Source organism: Barbus barbus (genome assembly GCF_936440315.1).
Source record: "Barbus barbus genome assembly, chromosome: 32".
In the NCBI taxonomy this organism is placed as follows: Eukaryota; Metazoa; Chordata; class Actinopteri; order Cypriniformes; family Cyprinidae; genus Barbus; species Barbus barbus.
The window spans coordinates 5,521,630-5,539,153 of record NC_136760.1 but is presented as its reverse complement, the minus strand read 5'-3'; the positions used below and the strand labels follow the sequence as shown (position 1 = coordinate 5,539,153).

Genomic DNA, 17,524 nt, shown 5'->3' with positions numbered 1-17,524 from the left:
CACTAATGATAAACAAAATCAAAGACAGAAAAAAGGCTGTCTTTGTACATTTGCACTTGCACTCAGATTATTTATTTGATGACATTTCAGTGCTCTGGAATTATTTTGACAATGGGACGGTCCTAGAAATGGTCAAGTGCACTAAACTATAGAGTAGACTGAGACAGACTCCTTATTTTCAAGAATATTCATGATAGTTTTTTTTTTTCCTTCCCACTGTGACTTATATTGCTTTTGCATCTTTTTTTTTTTTTTACTTTAAAAAAATATATATATATATTTTGACTTTTTAAACTTGGTTTAAAAGGCTTCGAAAATATTGTGTCACTAAACAGCATCTTGTCGCTGGTTTGATTAAGAGGTTCTGTTGAAATGAGTTTGACAATTTAGACGATGCATTTACTTTTCACTTTTACTCTGGCAAGCCTTTTACCTTAATGGAAAAAAAATTTAATCTTGTCTTTTAATGAAATGCATTATGGTCTTAGCCTCATTCTCTTCACAGGGTGCCAGAAATGGTATTAAAATATGCTCATATCTACTTAAGACACAAGTCCTGCTGAGAGTTTACAGCAATTCAGTGCAGGCAGTGACCTTGTGAAGAAGCACCCAAGTGCAATGCTAAATTTAGATCCAACACAAGATAATACTAAGATACACGATCAAACAAGAGTTCAAAGCAAATGGAGACTAATGGAAGCAAAATTCACACATCATTCACACAAACCATAAATACAAAAAAGCAAACGATTAAACAAGACACAGTCAGTGATCAGTGAACATACATGACATTGCTGTATCAGAGAGCTTAGAAACGCAGAGGTAGTAAGGCAAGACTTGGCTGATTTTAGTGTTTGTGTACCTAACATCATTATATCCCACTATCCTGTGCATGATTGATTAGTGTAATAAATTAAAACTTTTAAAATTTTAACAAACAGGCTAAAGGTTTTTTTTTTTTTTTTTTTTTTTTCAAATATAGGGGTTTTCAACACTATAATTTCTACACTACTGCTAAAAGCCAGTTTTCTCCTCTGTGAACTATTATGTTCAGTGAGGATTACACAACTCTTTTACTGACCGATCAGTACAGTACATTGGAGACTGTGGAATAAATTAGTTTACATCCTTTTCATCCTGATTTCAGCCTTTCAAATCCTTATAGAATCTCATAATGTCAATCCTCTTGACAGAGCATGTGCTTCTCTAATTTCTTTATTTCATTGCCGCCTCACTGGAGAATTATAATAACGTTCATGATATTAATTTCAAAGCGTGCAAGCATGATTACCTAACCAGAGAGTATTACCAGCATCAAACTGGCCTTTTGGCTTTAAGCTAGCAGAAACAATATTTCATAGATTAAACCCATGCTTATGTGATCTTTACATAAAAATCCTGGAACAGTTATTACTACATAGCAGTTGAGAAGGAAAGTTTAGAGCTTTTTATTTGACACACAGTAACAGTATAAAAGTCTGTCATTTTGATCAGTTTAATGCGTTTAATATTGTTGAATATGTATATATGCACATTTTAATTCCAGTCCTCGAATATGATTAGTCGATTTCAAGTTCAGTCCAACATTTTATGGTGTTTTTGTTGTTGTTTCAGAGTAGTGTGAAGTGTCAGCCATAGAATTGTCAGATCAACAAATTAAAGCGCAGCAGAGCATTTACTAGCATGATTTTGAATTCATTAATATAAATTATGAGGTGAAACAGCTCAATGCATTTGGGAAAATTAAAATGCAGAGCTGAAACAATACACACAGGCTGATGTTTGAGAATCGCAGTGCATGAAGCCAAGAAAGTACGAGAACGTTCTGCATCTGATGATCTTTATACCCGCCGGTAACATCTGTACTGGACTGGCTGTGGGAGGTGTGTTGCTGTCTGTTTTGCCATCTGATGATTTTAAATCAGTTGGGAATATTGCAAGAAGAAAATAAAAAAAAACATACATGCAGTATATCTCAAATAAAAATAAATATATCTCAAATATGTTCAGCATAGACTGCCCCGTTAATAATAGACAAATGCTCACATTTTGGAAGAAATAAAAACATCTAGCAGAATGGATATTCAGCTTCTGTGAGACTGAAGTCCATTCGGTGCTGTTGTCGAACAGTAGCAGAAACATCTCAGCTTGTCATGTATGCCAGACAGGGATTTTCTCCGGTGAAGCTGCAGAATGAGTCTTTTCCCCTCTTGTTTTAGTTCTTCTCCCTTTGGCATCTGTAGTTTATGAATTGATGACTTCTTCAGGGTTTTTCAAATGTCTTACCCTTTTCTCGGACGAGTCCAGCACCCAGAGGTAACTGTGCAGATTGATGATCCTTTAAGTGTGGATATATAGTTTTTTCTCTCAAGGATGGTCTTTGCTCCTCCCATTCCCACTCTTTCTTTTCCCCATCATCGTTCCCTCTCTCTTATTCACCTCTTCTCTCTGCCCTACACAAATCATTGATTTTTCAGAGGTTCTATCAAATATTTACGATGTGTGGGCAGGCCTCTTTCTTTGGGAATTTGGCGAGGGAAAATCATTTTGAAGGCAAAGTCGTAAAAGGAAAAAGAGAGAGGCAGAAAGACAAAAAGAAAGACAGAAAGAAGGAGAGAGGCAAAAAAGAAAAGGCAAGATAAGAGCCATGGAGTTCTTTCTGGTATCGTGTTTGGAATATCAATGGCTCACTTTGGAACAACTCCTGAATGTAAATAAATAAGCAGATACACTGATAAAGATTGCTATCCGTGGTTCTTGTATCTCCATGCTCTCTTCTTAAAGCCTCATATCGAATCAATTCCAAGCAGATTCTCGCTTTCTTCGGCTCTGAGGACACACTTATTTGGTTTTCATTCTTCCATCTGCCAAACCAGCTCCTTTCCTTCCACTTGAGTTTTTATATGTTACAGTATCACTGAGAATGAGAATCCAACAATTACAGACAACTATCTGTTTTTCAAGAAAACGATTCGATGTATCGGTGTTCCTTCAACTATTGACACTGTTAGCCCTGTAGACTTTTAGAAAGTAAACTCTGAAAACACAATTATTGTATTTTCATTAGCATTCTGGGGTGAAAATGAAGTGATGGAAATTTTTATTTTTTTTTAATAACACGGCTGACTCCTTTCCCTTATTGAGTCTAATTTCATAGCTAGCATTTTTTATATTTTAATTTACACAAATGATATTTTCACAAAGCTTGATTGAAAATGACAAAATTCTGTTGAGAAGTTGTACAGTAACTTTAAGGTTCAAAACTGTTGGTTGTGGTTGCTCTATATAATTTTCACATACTTTTATGGATCATAATAGTTTTAAACAAGTCAAGAATAAGGGATAAACAATTAAATCTGTACAGAAAAATAGATTAAATTTTTCCATCACCCAAATTAGAGGATGGACCTTCAGTTAAACCCGACATCCTTTTTAGTTTAAATCGTGGCAAAGGCAGCATCAAGATATGACAGTTGTTTTTTGATAAAGCCAACAACTAGCAGTTCCTGTGCAGCTGGTTGCCATCTGGTTTTAACTTGGCACCTTTTCTAGCTCATTAAGCACATAACCTTTTCTAAGACAAGCACATTATAAATCAGAGAAGCCACCCTTGAATGAGCCTGTGCCCCACTTGTCAAAAGTCTGGACACTCCATGGGTCTTTTTACCATTTCTTTCCATCTATTTGATTAGTGGTTCTTGGTTTAATTATATGACAACTCTTCTTTTTCTAAAGGTGGGAGGGACGATGTACAACACCGGCCGCCATGTCTCACTCCGACTGGATAAAGAGCACCTGGTGAACATCTCTGGTGGACCACTGATATACAGCCATCGTCTTGAGGAGATCAGGTTACACTTTGGAAGCGAGGATGGACAGGGCTCTGAGCATCTCCTCAACGGCCAGGCCTTCTCTGGCGAGGTGAGCTACGTCATGAGTGGGCAACAGATCAGATTGTAGAGTGCCAGGAGCTGCTGATATTCGTCAGCCAGTTAAGGTCACCATCAACATGCAAAGTGTAAAGACAGCAGGCCTCAAAGGTCAACAGCGGGTGTAGGCTGAAAGCAAAACTCCATGGCATAGGTCTAAAATATTTAGATGTTTTTATGCATCGACAGAGCATGCATTTCATGAACTGTTTAACATGGTTTGCATCACAGTTTGCACCCTGCTGAACAATCTCCTTTAACATACTGAAAAACGCAGCAATATTTTGGACTGCAAGTCATAACTGTATTGCTGATGAGTGCTCATTCTCCATAATAAGTAGTCTCCCACTAACAGCCATAACAGTGGAGAAAAAATCTCAATTACATTTGCGGTGTAAATTTAGCATGCGCTGCACTGCGGCCTCCATCATTTGATAAAGTCGCCAGTCAGTGAAGTCCTGCCATTTCTCTTTGAGGGTAATAAGACCGATTTGTGTGGCAACAAAATAAGTATGAGCTTGACAGGCAAATCCTCAGTAATTAATGATTATAATTTCTTTCCCGCCTGCGGCAGCTAGCTGATAATCCACCAATAATAAAACAAAGTGTCGACAGTCTATCAGGGCAAAGCGAAGTGTGACCCGGACACCAAAGGCCAGCTCTGTCTATCACTCTTATGTTGAAACCATTACATCTCAAGGTAGACAACAGTAGCTAATTCTGTATTAATTTCTGCTGTAGTTGTTATTGCTTCAGCTAATGATTTTATGCCTTGAGTGTATCTGGACAAAGATGTCTGTTGGCATTCGCATTTATCTCAGTTGTTCGACTACTGCAGGACTCCACAGAAGTACACTCTCATTCAAATGTTTTGGGGTCAGTAAGATTTTTTTTTTGGTTTTCATTTTTTTGGAAAGTATTTATTAGCTGAGGAGTAATGGCTACTGAAAATTCAGCTTTGCCTTAATTTTGAATTATATTTTAAAAATAGAAAACAGTTCTTTTCAAGTGTAATAATGGTGAGCAGAAAAGATTCTTTCAAAAACATAAAATCTTACAGAACTCTTTTCCACTTTTAAATGGTGGTCTGTGATTGTGTAAAAGTAAGAACAGTCTTACTTTCAATTTAATGAGATGAAATGTGAATTCAACTGGCCACATCCCAGAGGAAATTCAATTGGAATTTGAACTTTATTTTAAGGTCCAATTCTCATTATTAACAAACCACTAACTATGACTTTTGCCTCAAACTCCAGAATTGTTTTTTTCTTTTTTAAAGATACTTTAAAAAAGTTTAAAGAAAGTTAAATAAGCTTTATTCAGCAAGGATGAGTTATGAGTATGGATAAATTTGTTAGAAAATATTTATATTTTGAATAAATGCTGTTCTTTTAAACTTTTGATTAATCAAAGAATCAAAGAAAAAAGTAACAGACTCCAAAAAAATATTAAGCAGCACAACAGTTTCAACAGTGATAATAAATCAGCATATTAGAATGATTTCTGAAGGATCATGGGACACTGAATTTTCAGCATCATTACTTCAGTCTTCAGCTTTGATCGCAGGAATAAATGCTATTTTAAAGTATAGGTATTAAAATAGGAAACCAATATTAGAATAGAATAGAAACTGAAGCAAAACTTAAACTGAGATCTGTAAGTTAAATATAAAAAAACCGTGAACATGAATTCTTCTATAGCCGTCTAAACATCGTTATGAAGTACAGTTTGTACAATACTCTTGTGTGTGACTGTACATGTTTCAGAGTTTTGTTACCATTCTTTGCCCATCCTCTGCTATTTCCAGCACTTAATCAAGCCACTCTTCTTTAATACATAAGGACGTTTTATTCCACATGTCATTGCGTTTGCGTTGGCTCTCGTGTTGAGCACACCGCAACCATTGAAGTATTCAGTTTCTACAGCGACTCAATTGGTGCATATTGTTCTCTTTCTATGAAACCTGTAAACCGCATTCACTGGTTCTAACTCTGTCGTGACATCAGCTCTATAGCGGTTTGCCCGAGCATTGCTATTCTTTTCCTTTTACTGGCGGCATTCAATCAAATGGCTTCCCAACTCATTTTTGTGCACACGAGGTACATTATTTCTTCTGCGCGGCCGCGGTGGAAGAAGAGCGCGGTTAAAGGGAACATTGCGTGGGAGCCCTGTATTTAAGGTAGCCCGTCAGGCAGGGCAGTGATACATTTTGGTAGCCCGACTGGAAAACACAATAGCCCCGGGACGTCGGGCTAGCGATTTTGCGAGCCCTGAATAGGCATGCTAATAAGCAACTAGTTAGTAGTGAGAATTGGTCCATATACTAAAGTGTTACCAAAATTACAGTTGTCTGAATTTCAATTCATTTTAATTCAACTAACATTTACATTCAAACTGCAGGTCTGCATCCTGTTTGTTTCCGCAATTGGAATTAAATTGGAATTTAAAAGGCATTCTCAATAGGTTTTTTTTAACAACTCACCTGAGCCGAAATGACCAAGTGACTAAAAACTCTAGAGCAGAAAGAAAATGACGTCATGTTTATGAAAGAGCTTTCAGAATCACTCTTCCTCGTGCTCAGGAATAGCTCTGTTTAAAACAGTGTTAATTTCGTTAACGAAGACGGCGATGAAAAATGTTCGTTAACGACAATTTTTTCTGTGACTACGACGAGATGTTGACAAGCTAAACTAATATCTGATGATTAAAATTTTGAAGAAATGTATGCCGTTTAATTGTTAACCTGTTAGCCTGCACCAGAGCGACCTCGCACTGAACGATCTTTGTTTGCATGTGTCATTGTTTTCTAATAGAATAAATGAAACGGGACAAAGTTAATCTTGACAAACTTTATATCATTCTGAGGGTCTAAGCCTCAAGCATCGACGACAGATCGCTGTTTTTCTTTTTTTTTTTTTTTTTTTTTTTTTTTTTTTTTTTTTTTTTTTTTTTTTTTTTTTTTTTTTTTTTTTTTTTTTTTTTTTTTTTTTTTTTTTTTTTATTTTTGGCCTGTCAGTAACACAGATAACACATGACAGTACGTATGTGTAGTTATGCTATCATCATTCACAGCCTTTTTTTTTTTTTTTTTTTTTTTTTATATTATTTATTTTTTATTAATTAATTAAATTTTATATACCCTTTTATTTAACCATACTATGACCGACAAGACCAGGGGACAGAGGAAACAAGATAGAGAGAAAAAAAAAAAAAAAAAAAAAAAAAAAAAAAAAAAATTATAATAATAATAATAATAAAAAAAAAATAATAATTATAATTATAATGATAATAATAAAAATAATAATAATAATAAAAAAAAAAATAAAATAAAAAAAAAAAAAAATTGTGGATAAAGTCAACAGAGAAGGGGGAGAGAGAGAGAGGAAAAAACAAGACAAAAAAAAAACAAAAAAAAAAAACAGACAATTTGCTTCGATACCTGCTGACAAAAAGAGAAAACAACAGAAGACACAACATCAGAGAAACTGCAGCAACAACCAACATCTGTATGAATCACAATAAATTCTAAATGTTAAATGTTATTGAGCAACACGCATAACTAATATTACAAAATAAGTTTTGAAGCAACAGCAGATCAGAACAATGTGTGTCAGTGAGCACCCGTTTTTACACCAATGTGAATGCTTGAGTGTACACCTGTGTGTGTGAGCGCGCTTGTGTTCATAAGGTTCCTCCATGTAAATGTTTAATAGTGTGTGTGTGGGGAACAACAGCCCCATCCCGCAAGGCATGAAGCAGGCATGGAAGAGACCCAGGCCCCAAACATCCGGAGGCCCCCCAGGGCACGGGACCCCCAGGGGAACCACCGCAGGGACAACTGCGGCCCCCACCCAGAAAAGGGCAGAGGAGAGCCCGAAGGTGGGACATCCGACAGCCACAGTGTAGACACCCCAGGGTGCCGTGGCGGCAAGCCCGCAGGCTCCGCCGGCAGCCGACCACACCAGGGCAGACCGAGCCCTGGGCCCGGAGATCCAAGGGCCCCCCACCCCCCAACCGGGGCCCAGCAAGGCCAGTAGGGCCAGGCCCCGCCAAGCGACCGCCGAGAGTGGGCCAGCGCTCACCCGAGCATCCTACCCCGGCGCGAGAAACCACCAATGCACCGGCGGCATCCTCCACCGGCAGGGCATGGTGGTGGGGTGGGGGTCGACTGAGATGATGAGTGAGGTGGAGTCTAAGGCCCGACCTGACACATAGACGTAGACGAACAAGCACACATATACACAAGCATACGTTCCCACCCTCAAGCACGCAACGAATATTCTCACCCTCGCCCCACATGTAGACACACAAAAATGGACATGGTACCCACACTCACACTCCCTATATGCACTCTATACTCCTAGATCCAGGCACCACCACCCCCAGAGGGGTAATCAGCGCCCGATCCCGGAGCTGAACCCCCTTCGCTCTGGCGTGGGGACAGGAAGACCACCCCGGTCCCCGCAGCAGCAGAGAAGACCACCAGCCCAGACCCCGACCGGGCGGCCAGCTCATCCTCGCAGCCCCCGGCCCCGGACAGAGAACAGAGAACAGGGGTGTGAGAAAAAAAAAAAAAGACCCCATGCTTCACCTCACCCGCTCAAATGTAGTGTTGGTGTGTGTTGTTCTAAGGTGCTTTAAAACAGGGGTGCTTTAAAACAGGGGAGGGGCACCCTCCACAAGCTTGTGTCAGCTCGTCCCCTCCCTAGAGCCCTCAATGTCTATGTGCAACTTAAAATTGAGAAGTGGGCACTGGCACCAGAGGGAAGGCTGAATGAACAGACCGCCCTCCGGATGCCATTCAGTGTGCCCACCCCCAAGGCCCTATATGTATGTGTCATGTGACAGTAAGTAATGAGAATGTCTAAGCTGTAATGTGTGATTGAGATGCAGGTGGCCACGAGGAGACAGAGGAGTACCACCTCCCCCGCATCCCAGCGACACACCCGCACCTCAAAACCCTACCTATGTGTTGGTGTGATGGGGCGGGAGAAGTGAAGCCTTAGGGATGGGGAGGAAAGCATCAGAGGGGGCAAAATACCCCCCCCTTCGGAGCCAGCTCCCCCGCTGACCCCCATAGGCACCCCCGTTACCCCAAATCTGCCCAGGGCGGGGGGCCCATCGCTGTTTTTCGATGGAAAGCTTATAAGGAATGAGTGGCACAAATTTGCTACATTTGTGTAAGCAGTACACATCCAAACACGCAGAGTAAAAAAGCCGTACGTACCTTTATCATTGTAATAACGAGCCACAAACGCGTCCACTGCTGAAATCCCAGTTTAGTTAGAGAGGTAAGGGTCCACAGAAAAACATCCCAGCGAGCACTTTTAGTCCAGCGAAACAATAACGTTGTAATAAGGATGAATATTCCTTTGTTTACGTTTCATTTCTTCAGAGAGTTATTGTTCGCGTCCGTTATGGAATAAATTACGCTCAAAAACAGCGTCTTGGTGGTAAAAAAACAAAACGATGTTGTAGAATACGGTCTTACAAATATAATGAGACCGTCTACGGAAAAAAAAGTCTCAGAAAAGCGGAATATAGATTATTTGAATTTGGCGCTCCCTCCAGCCGGCAGTGACGCTTCTGTGACGCACGCTGTCATCTGAGCGGGGCACAATTTAGCGATCTGCTTTATCCATAAAAAACTGTTTTTTTTTTCTTCTACATTTTTTATATGTGTGTGTGTGTGTATTGTGTGGGGAATGTGGCCGTGTCTGCATGATTATAATCTGTATGGACGCACATCAGCGTGTTTATTAGCGACTCTATGACGGCTATCATTGTGATTCATTGATCAGCTATTATTGATTATATGGCCCATCTGTTTGATTATAATCTGAATGGAAGCACATCAGCGTGTGTTTACTGACTCTATGACCATGTCTGGCAATATCACTTCACGTCTGGCAGTGATATTTATCATTGTAATAACGAATAACGAACAATACTTCAGTATACATACTATATACAAAGCATTTTTTTCTATTTTTTTTCCTTTTTTATTACTCAAATAATTATTTTTGTATTTTTTAGTGCTCAAATAAATCTGTCTATTATTTTATAATTGAAAAACTATGCAGGAACATGTACAATGACTAAAATAGCTTGTATAATTCTGTAATCCATTTGGTGGTTATTTTTCCTCAAACAGGGGGGTGGGGGGACCATAAATAGTTTCAGAAAAAATATTGCAGGAATCTCATTTTTCATGGTATCTTCTTCAAATTTGAAATATGAACACATGAGACATGTGGCTTTCGATCCATTACTTTTCTGGATTGCTCCAGGACTTATTTCATGTATTTGTATATGAAATAAAAAAACATTCAGTGTGGAAAAATATTTTTCAAGGGACGTCAGTGTCTATAACTTTTTATCTTTTTGAGCATTATCAACTCTGGATGATAGATAGTAAAGCCCAGAGTCTCTTCTTTCAAAAGATACCTAATTTGTTTGTGTAAGCACACTTTGTCACAAACTGTTACCATTTTAATTCAGGTAGGTTATTTTCACCTGCGAGGCCACAAATGGGGTTGAAGGTTAACAGGTTAACAAGACGAGACAGGACTAGATGTTAATTTAGAAATATCGGACATTCAAAATACATGATGTCTTCATATCATCATAGGCTGTCTTTCATGCGCGTCCCTTCTCCTTGAGGGCGTCTGCACTCTGTCTGCATATCTCAGGCAGGCAGCCGCAGCTGACGTCACGGGTACAGGTAGTCTAGGTTACCAAAACTCGAACTTGCGAGCTCGCTGCAACAATGGCTTCAGCATTAGGAAGGAAAAGAAGAATCGACATATGGAAGCATTTCATTTACAATTCATCTGAAGGGAAGACATTGTGCAATGTCACAGTCACAGAACACGGAGAAAAGCTCTGTGGCTATAAATTATGCGGAAAGAATACAACAAACTTAAAAAGGCATCTGAAAGCACATCACCCTGCTGTTTATGCATCCTCCGTCACGGTAAGTAAACTAACTGTGTAAAATCTTATGTAAAAACTTTTCTTAACATTAGTTCAGTGTTACTGAATGTGTCAACATAGGTAAATTCGGTAGCAATGTTGGCTTAGCCAAGAAGCGATATTTTTCTTGCAAAATACGTTTTAGCTTTCTATTAACTAAGTTAGCTAACGTTAGTACAATTCAATTTACATGTATTTGTATAGCGCTTTTCTCAATGCTTTTTAAATCTGCTTTACAGAAGATGCATGTCTTAATTTAATAATACACGTCATGCATCTTCCGTAAAGCTGAAATCATATGTATTATGAAAAGAGCTATACACATACATGCAAATTGAATTAGCATTAGATACATTTGAACTAATGTTAGCTAATACAAGTTAGATAACTTAGTGTTATCTTAGAGTGATTTGTTATCATAGGTGACTGTGTGAAAGTTATGGCCATTTCAGAAGATACAGTTCAACTTCAAGATAATAGAAATCTATAATTAATATCAGCATATGTTTAATTTCAGTTCTTTTGTAGCTTTTATGATATGTTTTTAGTGAGTAATTGCAAATCCAATCTTCTTTCTCTTCAACCAGGTCCAAGAGAAGACTATACAAAAACAGAAACAGGGTGCAAAAACACAATCAACTATACCAGTGGCATTCTCATCAGTCAAAATATTAAGCAGATTCGCCAGAACAAATCTCTAAAGAAAAGATGATTGCCCAGTGGATTGGACGCTCCAGTCTACCTGCTCGTACAGTTGAGGATGATGATTTTATCCTTATGATAGAGAGCATAGATAAGAAGTTAGCAGTGCCTAAGGAAACAAAAATAAACAACTTAGTTGACCAACTTTACAATGACGAAAAACTAAAATTCAGAGAACAACTTGCCACAGCTCGCAAAATAAACTTAGGGCTGGACATATGGACGGAAAGACGACTTACAGCATCATTTCTAGCCATTAGTGCATGCTACATTTGTCCTCAGGAGGAAAAATCGAAGCATATACTACTGAATCTGGTTGACAGTGACAGTGAAGAAGACTCTGAGAATGTTGAAGACCAAAGGTAAGTTATTTTAGTTTGTAGTAGATGCTGATAACATTTTTAGTACTGTAACAGCCTACATTGTGTATGTCAGTGAGCAATGCTTAATATATGACATTATGTTGCTCATGGCAATTTAATTTCCTGTAGAGGATTAATAAAGTCTCTGTCCTTTTCTCTGTGTTTTTCTTTACCTAGGTTTGGAGCCCTAGAGAGGATGCCGTGTCGTACATACATTGCAACTAGTGGTGAACATAATCCAGAAAGAAGCAAGTGTCAAATGCCTCCTAGACAGATAACATGTCTTATTGATTCGAAGGACTCACTGACTCAAGTAGCTGATAGGATGGGCTGGGATTGTCTGCTGCCAAGTGAGTGGCAAAGGATAACTACACTCAGAGATCTGCTCCTCCCCTTGTGACACAATGTCCTTATGTCTGGTGGTGCCTGCCCTCCTGGACCTGAGTGCTCACCTATCTGAGTTTTCCCAGGCCAATGGTACTAGTCACAAGGACTTAACTTCTCTGGCAAAGAAGATGAAGGCCAACCTCGACCAACGCTTCAGTTGCTTCCTTAATCCCAGTGATTCAAAGTTCTCATCCCTCGCTATTGCTGCATGCTTCCTCGATCCAACGGTCTCAGCTGATGCACTCATTGAAAATGATGACGAACACATTCAAGACCTACTGAGTAGAGCAGAAAATTACATTGCTTAAATGGTGTACCCTGTAATACAGGAGGAAGCTGTTGAAAAGGAGGCAGAAGACGAGAGATGTGAGGAAAATGAGCCACAGGCAAAGCGACCCAGATTTAGATTTCTAAGTACAAAAGTAAGTGCAAACCGGCCATCTCCTAGCCACTGCCACACAAAGCTCACTGTCAGGCAGGAAATTAAAAAATTCAAGGAGCAGCTGTCACAGCCCATAAACGAAGGGACTGCCTTTGACTTCTGGGCTGCACATGGCTCTACCTATCAGCTTCTAAAACCCCTGGCCCAAGACCTTCTCGCTGTACCTGCATCTCAGGCATTTGCTGAAAGAGTTTTCAGTATCACAGGTGACCTGAGTCAGGGCCGTCGAAATCGAGCCAGGTTGATTTTGGAAAGAAGCACTTTTCTAAAAATTAATCGGTGTCCTAGTTTGCTTTAAGATGTCACCTTTGTGCTGATGTTAGGCCACGTTTATCTTGTTGGCACTTTCAGTTTCAACTTTTTTTATTTGTAGGTAGCAGAAGATTTTAAAGCAAGTGTTTAAAGTGTTGTGTTAAAGTAATTTTTTGCAAATTATTACCTCTGCCAATAACTTTTCACTGGCACATTTTTGATCCATGTAGGGTATATAAAGGAAGGTTTAACAAACCTAAATTTGTTAATAAAAGGCTCTCTGAGCCTGTAACTTTGTGTTAAAGATTTAAAATGTTATTTTTCTTCCAAATACGTACAGCCTTAATGGTTTTATCACATTATGTTTAAAAATACTGTACTTGAATGAACAGAATGATAAAGTACTGTCCTCTTGAATGCACTGGCAGAGTGATATGTCAGACTCAGGAATATGTTCATCAGCCATTGCACTGACTGCGTTTGAACGTGTGTTCGTTCGTTGCACTTTTATTTGAAGTTTCAAATAAATGCTGTTTTCCACAACAGCTATTTTTTACTTGATTCTTGAACTATAATAACACTTATCTATCCTTAATGTATGATCCTACCTTATAAATTAGCAGACATCACAGCATATAGGCTAACTAACTAAGGAAAAGGGATATGTAAAATTGCACAAGTGCTACTGAGTATAATTTCTAAACAGCCTGTTACCTTGATTCAAATTTCTCAGAATTGTATTGGTCTAAAGAGAAAAAAATTATGACTATTTTTGACTAAAGACTGCATATAAAATGGCTACCAAAAGTAATGTTGGTAATTGCAGTTTGACTAAAAGTTGACAAAAATGCAATTACTTTTCGTCGGCTAAAACTATGAAAGACAAAAATGTGACTAAGACAAGAATGTATTTTCATCTGAAGATGAAGACTAAGACAAAATCAAAAATGGCTGTCAAAATTAACACTGGTTTAAAAAACATCTGAGAATGTAAATTAAACCAAATGAGCCGGGACTGTGCCTGTCCTTGAAAAGAGAATAGAGAGGAAGAATATTACCACTTAAAATGACAAACACATGCCCAACCAGTGACTGTTTTGCATTCAAATGCAGCCAAGCTTTTAAGATGTATTTGAATGTCTGTCTCCGTAACATTCAACAAGGCTGCCTTTTTCTTGTCTCAAAGATTGTTTGACTGATGCTCACGGTACCCAGAGGGAAGTTGCCTCTCAGCGGATGCTTTGCAACACCTCTGACTTCATACATGCCTCGTTCTCCCAGATACAAGATGGGCAGTCTCACTCACAAGCTGAAAATGAAACAAGTGATGAAATGAGTGCTAAAATATTCAAGGAGTTTTTTTACGGACTTACCTAGGTGGATTCCCTCTCTTTATTTCCCCTTTGAGGGAAAAACCAACAGCAAATAAACAGTGTACTGCATTTTAGATACTTTCTAGCATGCACAAACAACTGAAAGATTTTCACAAAGATTTGTCTGTGTTTGTCTGTGTTATGTCTCCATTTCACATGCTTCAGTGTCTCTCAATAAACCAAGTAATCATTTTGCAGGAATATATGTTTAGATTTTAGCCGTCATTATAGGTGTATTAAAGGGATAGTTCACCCAAAAGTGAAAATTCTGTTATTAATTACTCACCCAGGTGTCTCTCCAAACCCGTAAGACCTTCGTTCATCTTCTGAACACAAAATGAGAATCCTGCGTCAGCAGCATCACATGCACGTCATGGTCCTCTCGTGAACGCGTGTCGAAGACTGACACAGAAGAGAAGAAATTGTTGAATAAAGTCATTATTTTTGTTTTCTTTGTGCACAAAAAGTATCCTAATAACATTACGGTTGAATCACTGATGTCACATGGACTATTTTAATAATGACCTTAGTAACTTTCTGGGCCTTGAACGTGTCAGTTGCATTGCTGTCTATGCAGGGTCAGAAAGCTCTCGGATTTCATCAAAAATATCTTAATTTTGTGTTCTGAAGATGAACGAAGGTCTTACGGGTTTGGAGCGACATGAGGGTGAGTAATTAATGACAGAATTTTCATTTTTGGGTGAACTATCCCTTTAAAATATTTTGAAAAACTACCCCTTTAAATTGTTTTCATACATCTCAAATGCACAAATCACAACTACATAGAAATCATTATGCAATGATGCAATTACCACATAATATCATAATCTATAGACATAAATGTGTGGATGTGCAGATACAGTCTCTGACTTTTTAACAAGTTTGCAAATATATATATAAACCGAACAATCAAATGCATAAACATTAAAAAGAGTTTTTCTTTGGAATGATAAACAAAAAAATCCACTGACTTGCACAAGTCTAACATCCCACACTTCTGTTTTAGATCCCTTTCTCACCCTTTCATTAATTTCTAATTATCAATGGTAGCAAAATAACACATTACCATCACTGTTCAGAGCTTAGATGCCACAGTATATTTGCTCATTAAAATCCCATTTTCATATGTCCTAAATATAGCAAAGTGCCATCTAAAAAGTACAACAGAAAATTGGAAATCATCAAACGTCTACCATAACTAATTTTTATATTATATTATATAAATTGCATAACAGCCCTCTCCATCACGTCCCATTCTACTAAAAACCTTACGTTCAGATGCCATGCTGTAAACGGAAACTGGTCATGTTAGCCTGCTTCTTCACAGGACATCTTAACGTAATCAAATAGGATTATTCTCCCTACTCTCGGGCTTCCGTTTATTTGCTTTGAGTGCACGCTTCGATTCATCCGCTATTGGATGGCGGTTCCAGGCGACTGCTTTTCATTTGCCCTGTTAGCACTGTCCACCCCTCTTTTTTGCTTTCGACTTGCTGTCTTCATATTTCGTCCATGGTAGGTCTAAGCCAGCTATCACACAATAAAGAGCTTGTCAGGGGACCCACCAGAGGCATAAGCTGTCTCCCGTCATAGCAGAGACACTTCTCCTCTCGCGGTCTGACAGATCCGTCTGTGTGAAATGATGCGCTGAACATTTCCTGCTACTGTTCGACACCTTTCCACAATCTGCAAAATTCACAGAACCAATAGATCCGGTGAGATAAGCGGAGCAGTTTTTCGCACGTATAATGTGACTTCTTAGAAAGTCTATGATGTCGGTTGAGTGTAAAAGTTTGGGGTTGAATCGTTTCAGACTCGCTCTGGTTAGAGAGTTGAGGGAAAGAAATGGCTTCCCGCACAAAAAGAAAAAATCTAATCAAATTATCATTCACTCTGTAATCGCATTCCTCCACACTTGATTAAGTTTATAGACGATCTGTCACTCCCTGGCTCCCCTTTTGCATATTTCATAATTACTATCAGCCATACAGTTTTTAATTTATTTAAAAAAAACACAGCAGACTAAACAGGGCTTGGTAAATAATCGATTCCTTCGTTCTTAGCAAAAAAAAAAAAAAAAAAAAAAGGATGTACGACGCCACTCCCAGCAACTCTACAGCGGTCCTCAAATTGTTTACTGTGTTTTGTGGTGGGATAAGACCTTGAACGAGACTTTTTCCATTAGAAAAAAATACTTTACAATAATTGTTCTCTGCTCAAGGTAATCTGTACATTTCTTGGCTCTGCTTTCTTTCTGTGGAGTTCACGGAGAAGAAATTGTGTCCTCTTCACCTATCTAAACTGCCTAAGTTTTAAAGCTCTTTCACAGGGACAGTGTGCGCTCAAGCGATTCACCGGAGCAAGATTAGCAGAGCTTCACAATGAATTCGAATTTAAATTTGACAGACATTTTTCAAAAAAAGACAGAAGCAGCTGTTTACCTGTGATTGTGATTCAGAGCCATCTGTAATGACAAAAACTCAGGCTGTTCTCCAAACTGACTCTCAGCTCATTCAAACCGTCACACATTTATTTTTTCATATTTGAGGTGAAAACAGGTTGTAAAATTAAATCCGCACTGTGAAAGCTGAATTTTCGGTAATTACCATGCAAAGTATTATAAATCAGTAATTATTCCCACTTATGCTTTCATATTTCATAAACTCCAAGAGAAATTTGGACCCAATATCTCAACACCTGCAAAGCTGACACTTACTTGATATGAACAACAATCTTTTTTGTAGGGAAAAAGAGCAAAAACAGTACTTGTACGAGTTTCCCTGTGCCGTGTACTTATGACGACACCATTTTATCCTTGATTGTGAGAATATTGCGAAGTAGGGAAGCATTTTTTTTAAACAGTCAAAACCAACTAATGGCCGTTTTGTCTTTACACAGGTTCAGCTTATACATTACAACCATGAGCTGTACACAAACTACACAGAAGCTGCTAAGAGTCCAAATGGCTTGGTGATAGTGTCTATATTTATGAAGGTGAGTAATGATCATACACTCAACAACTGAAAGTGAAAGCACAGAAACAAAGTATTTTAAGCAATATTTTAATTGTGTAATCTCAGATAATCTCTACTGTCCACTTCA

At 38.5% G+C, this 17,524-nt stretch overlaps 1 protein-coding gene across 2 annotated transcripts in view; it reads left to right on the top strand.

Annotated features, from left to right (window-relative positions):
- Positions 1-17,524, top strand: part of LOC306852647 (carbonic anhydrase-related protein 10-like) — a 196,152-nt gene that overhangs the window by 160,579 nt on the left and 18,049 nt on the right. For both annotated transcript variants that reach the window (XM_079389647.1, XM_079389648.1), the window contains 2 exons: positions 3,736-3,921; positions 17,321-17,416. In XM_079389647.1, the coding sequence (XP_079245773.1) occupies positions 3,736-3,921; positions 17,321-17,416 (282 nt within the window). The remainder of the gene's footprint in view (positions 1-3,735; positions 3,922-17,320; positions 17,417-17,524) is intronic.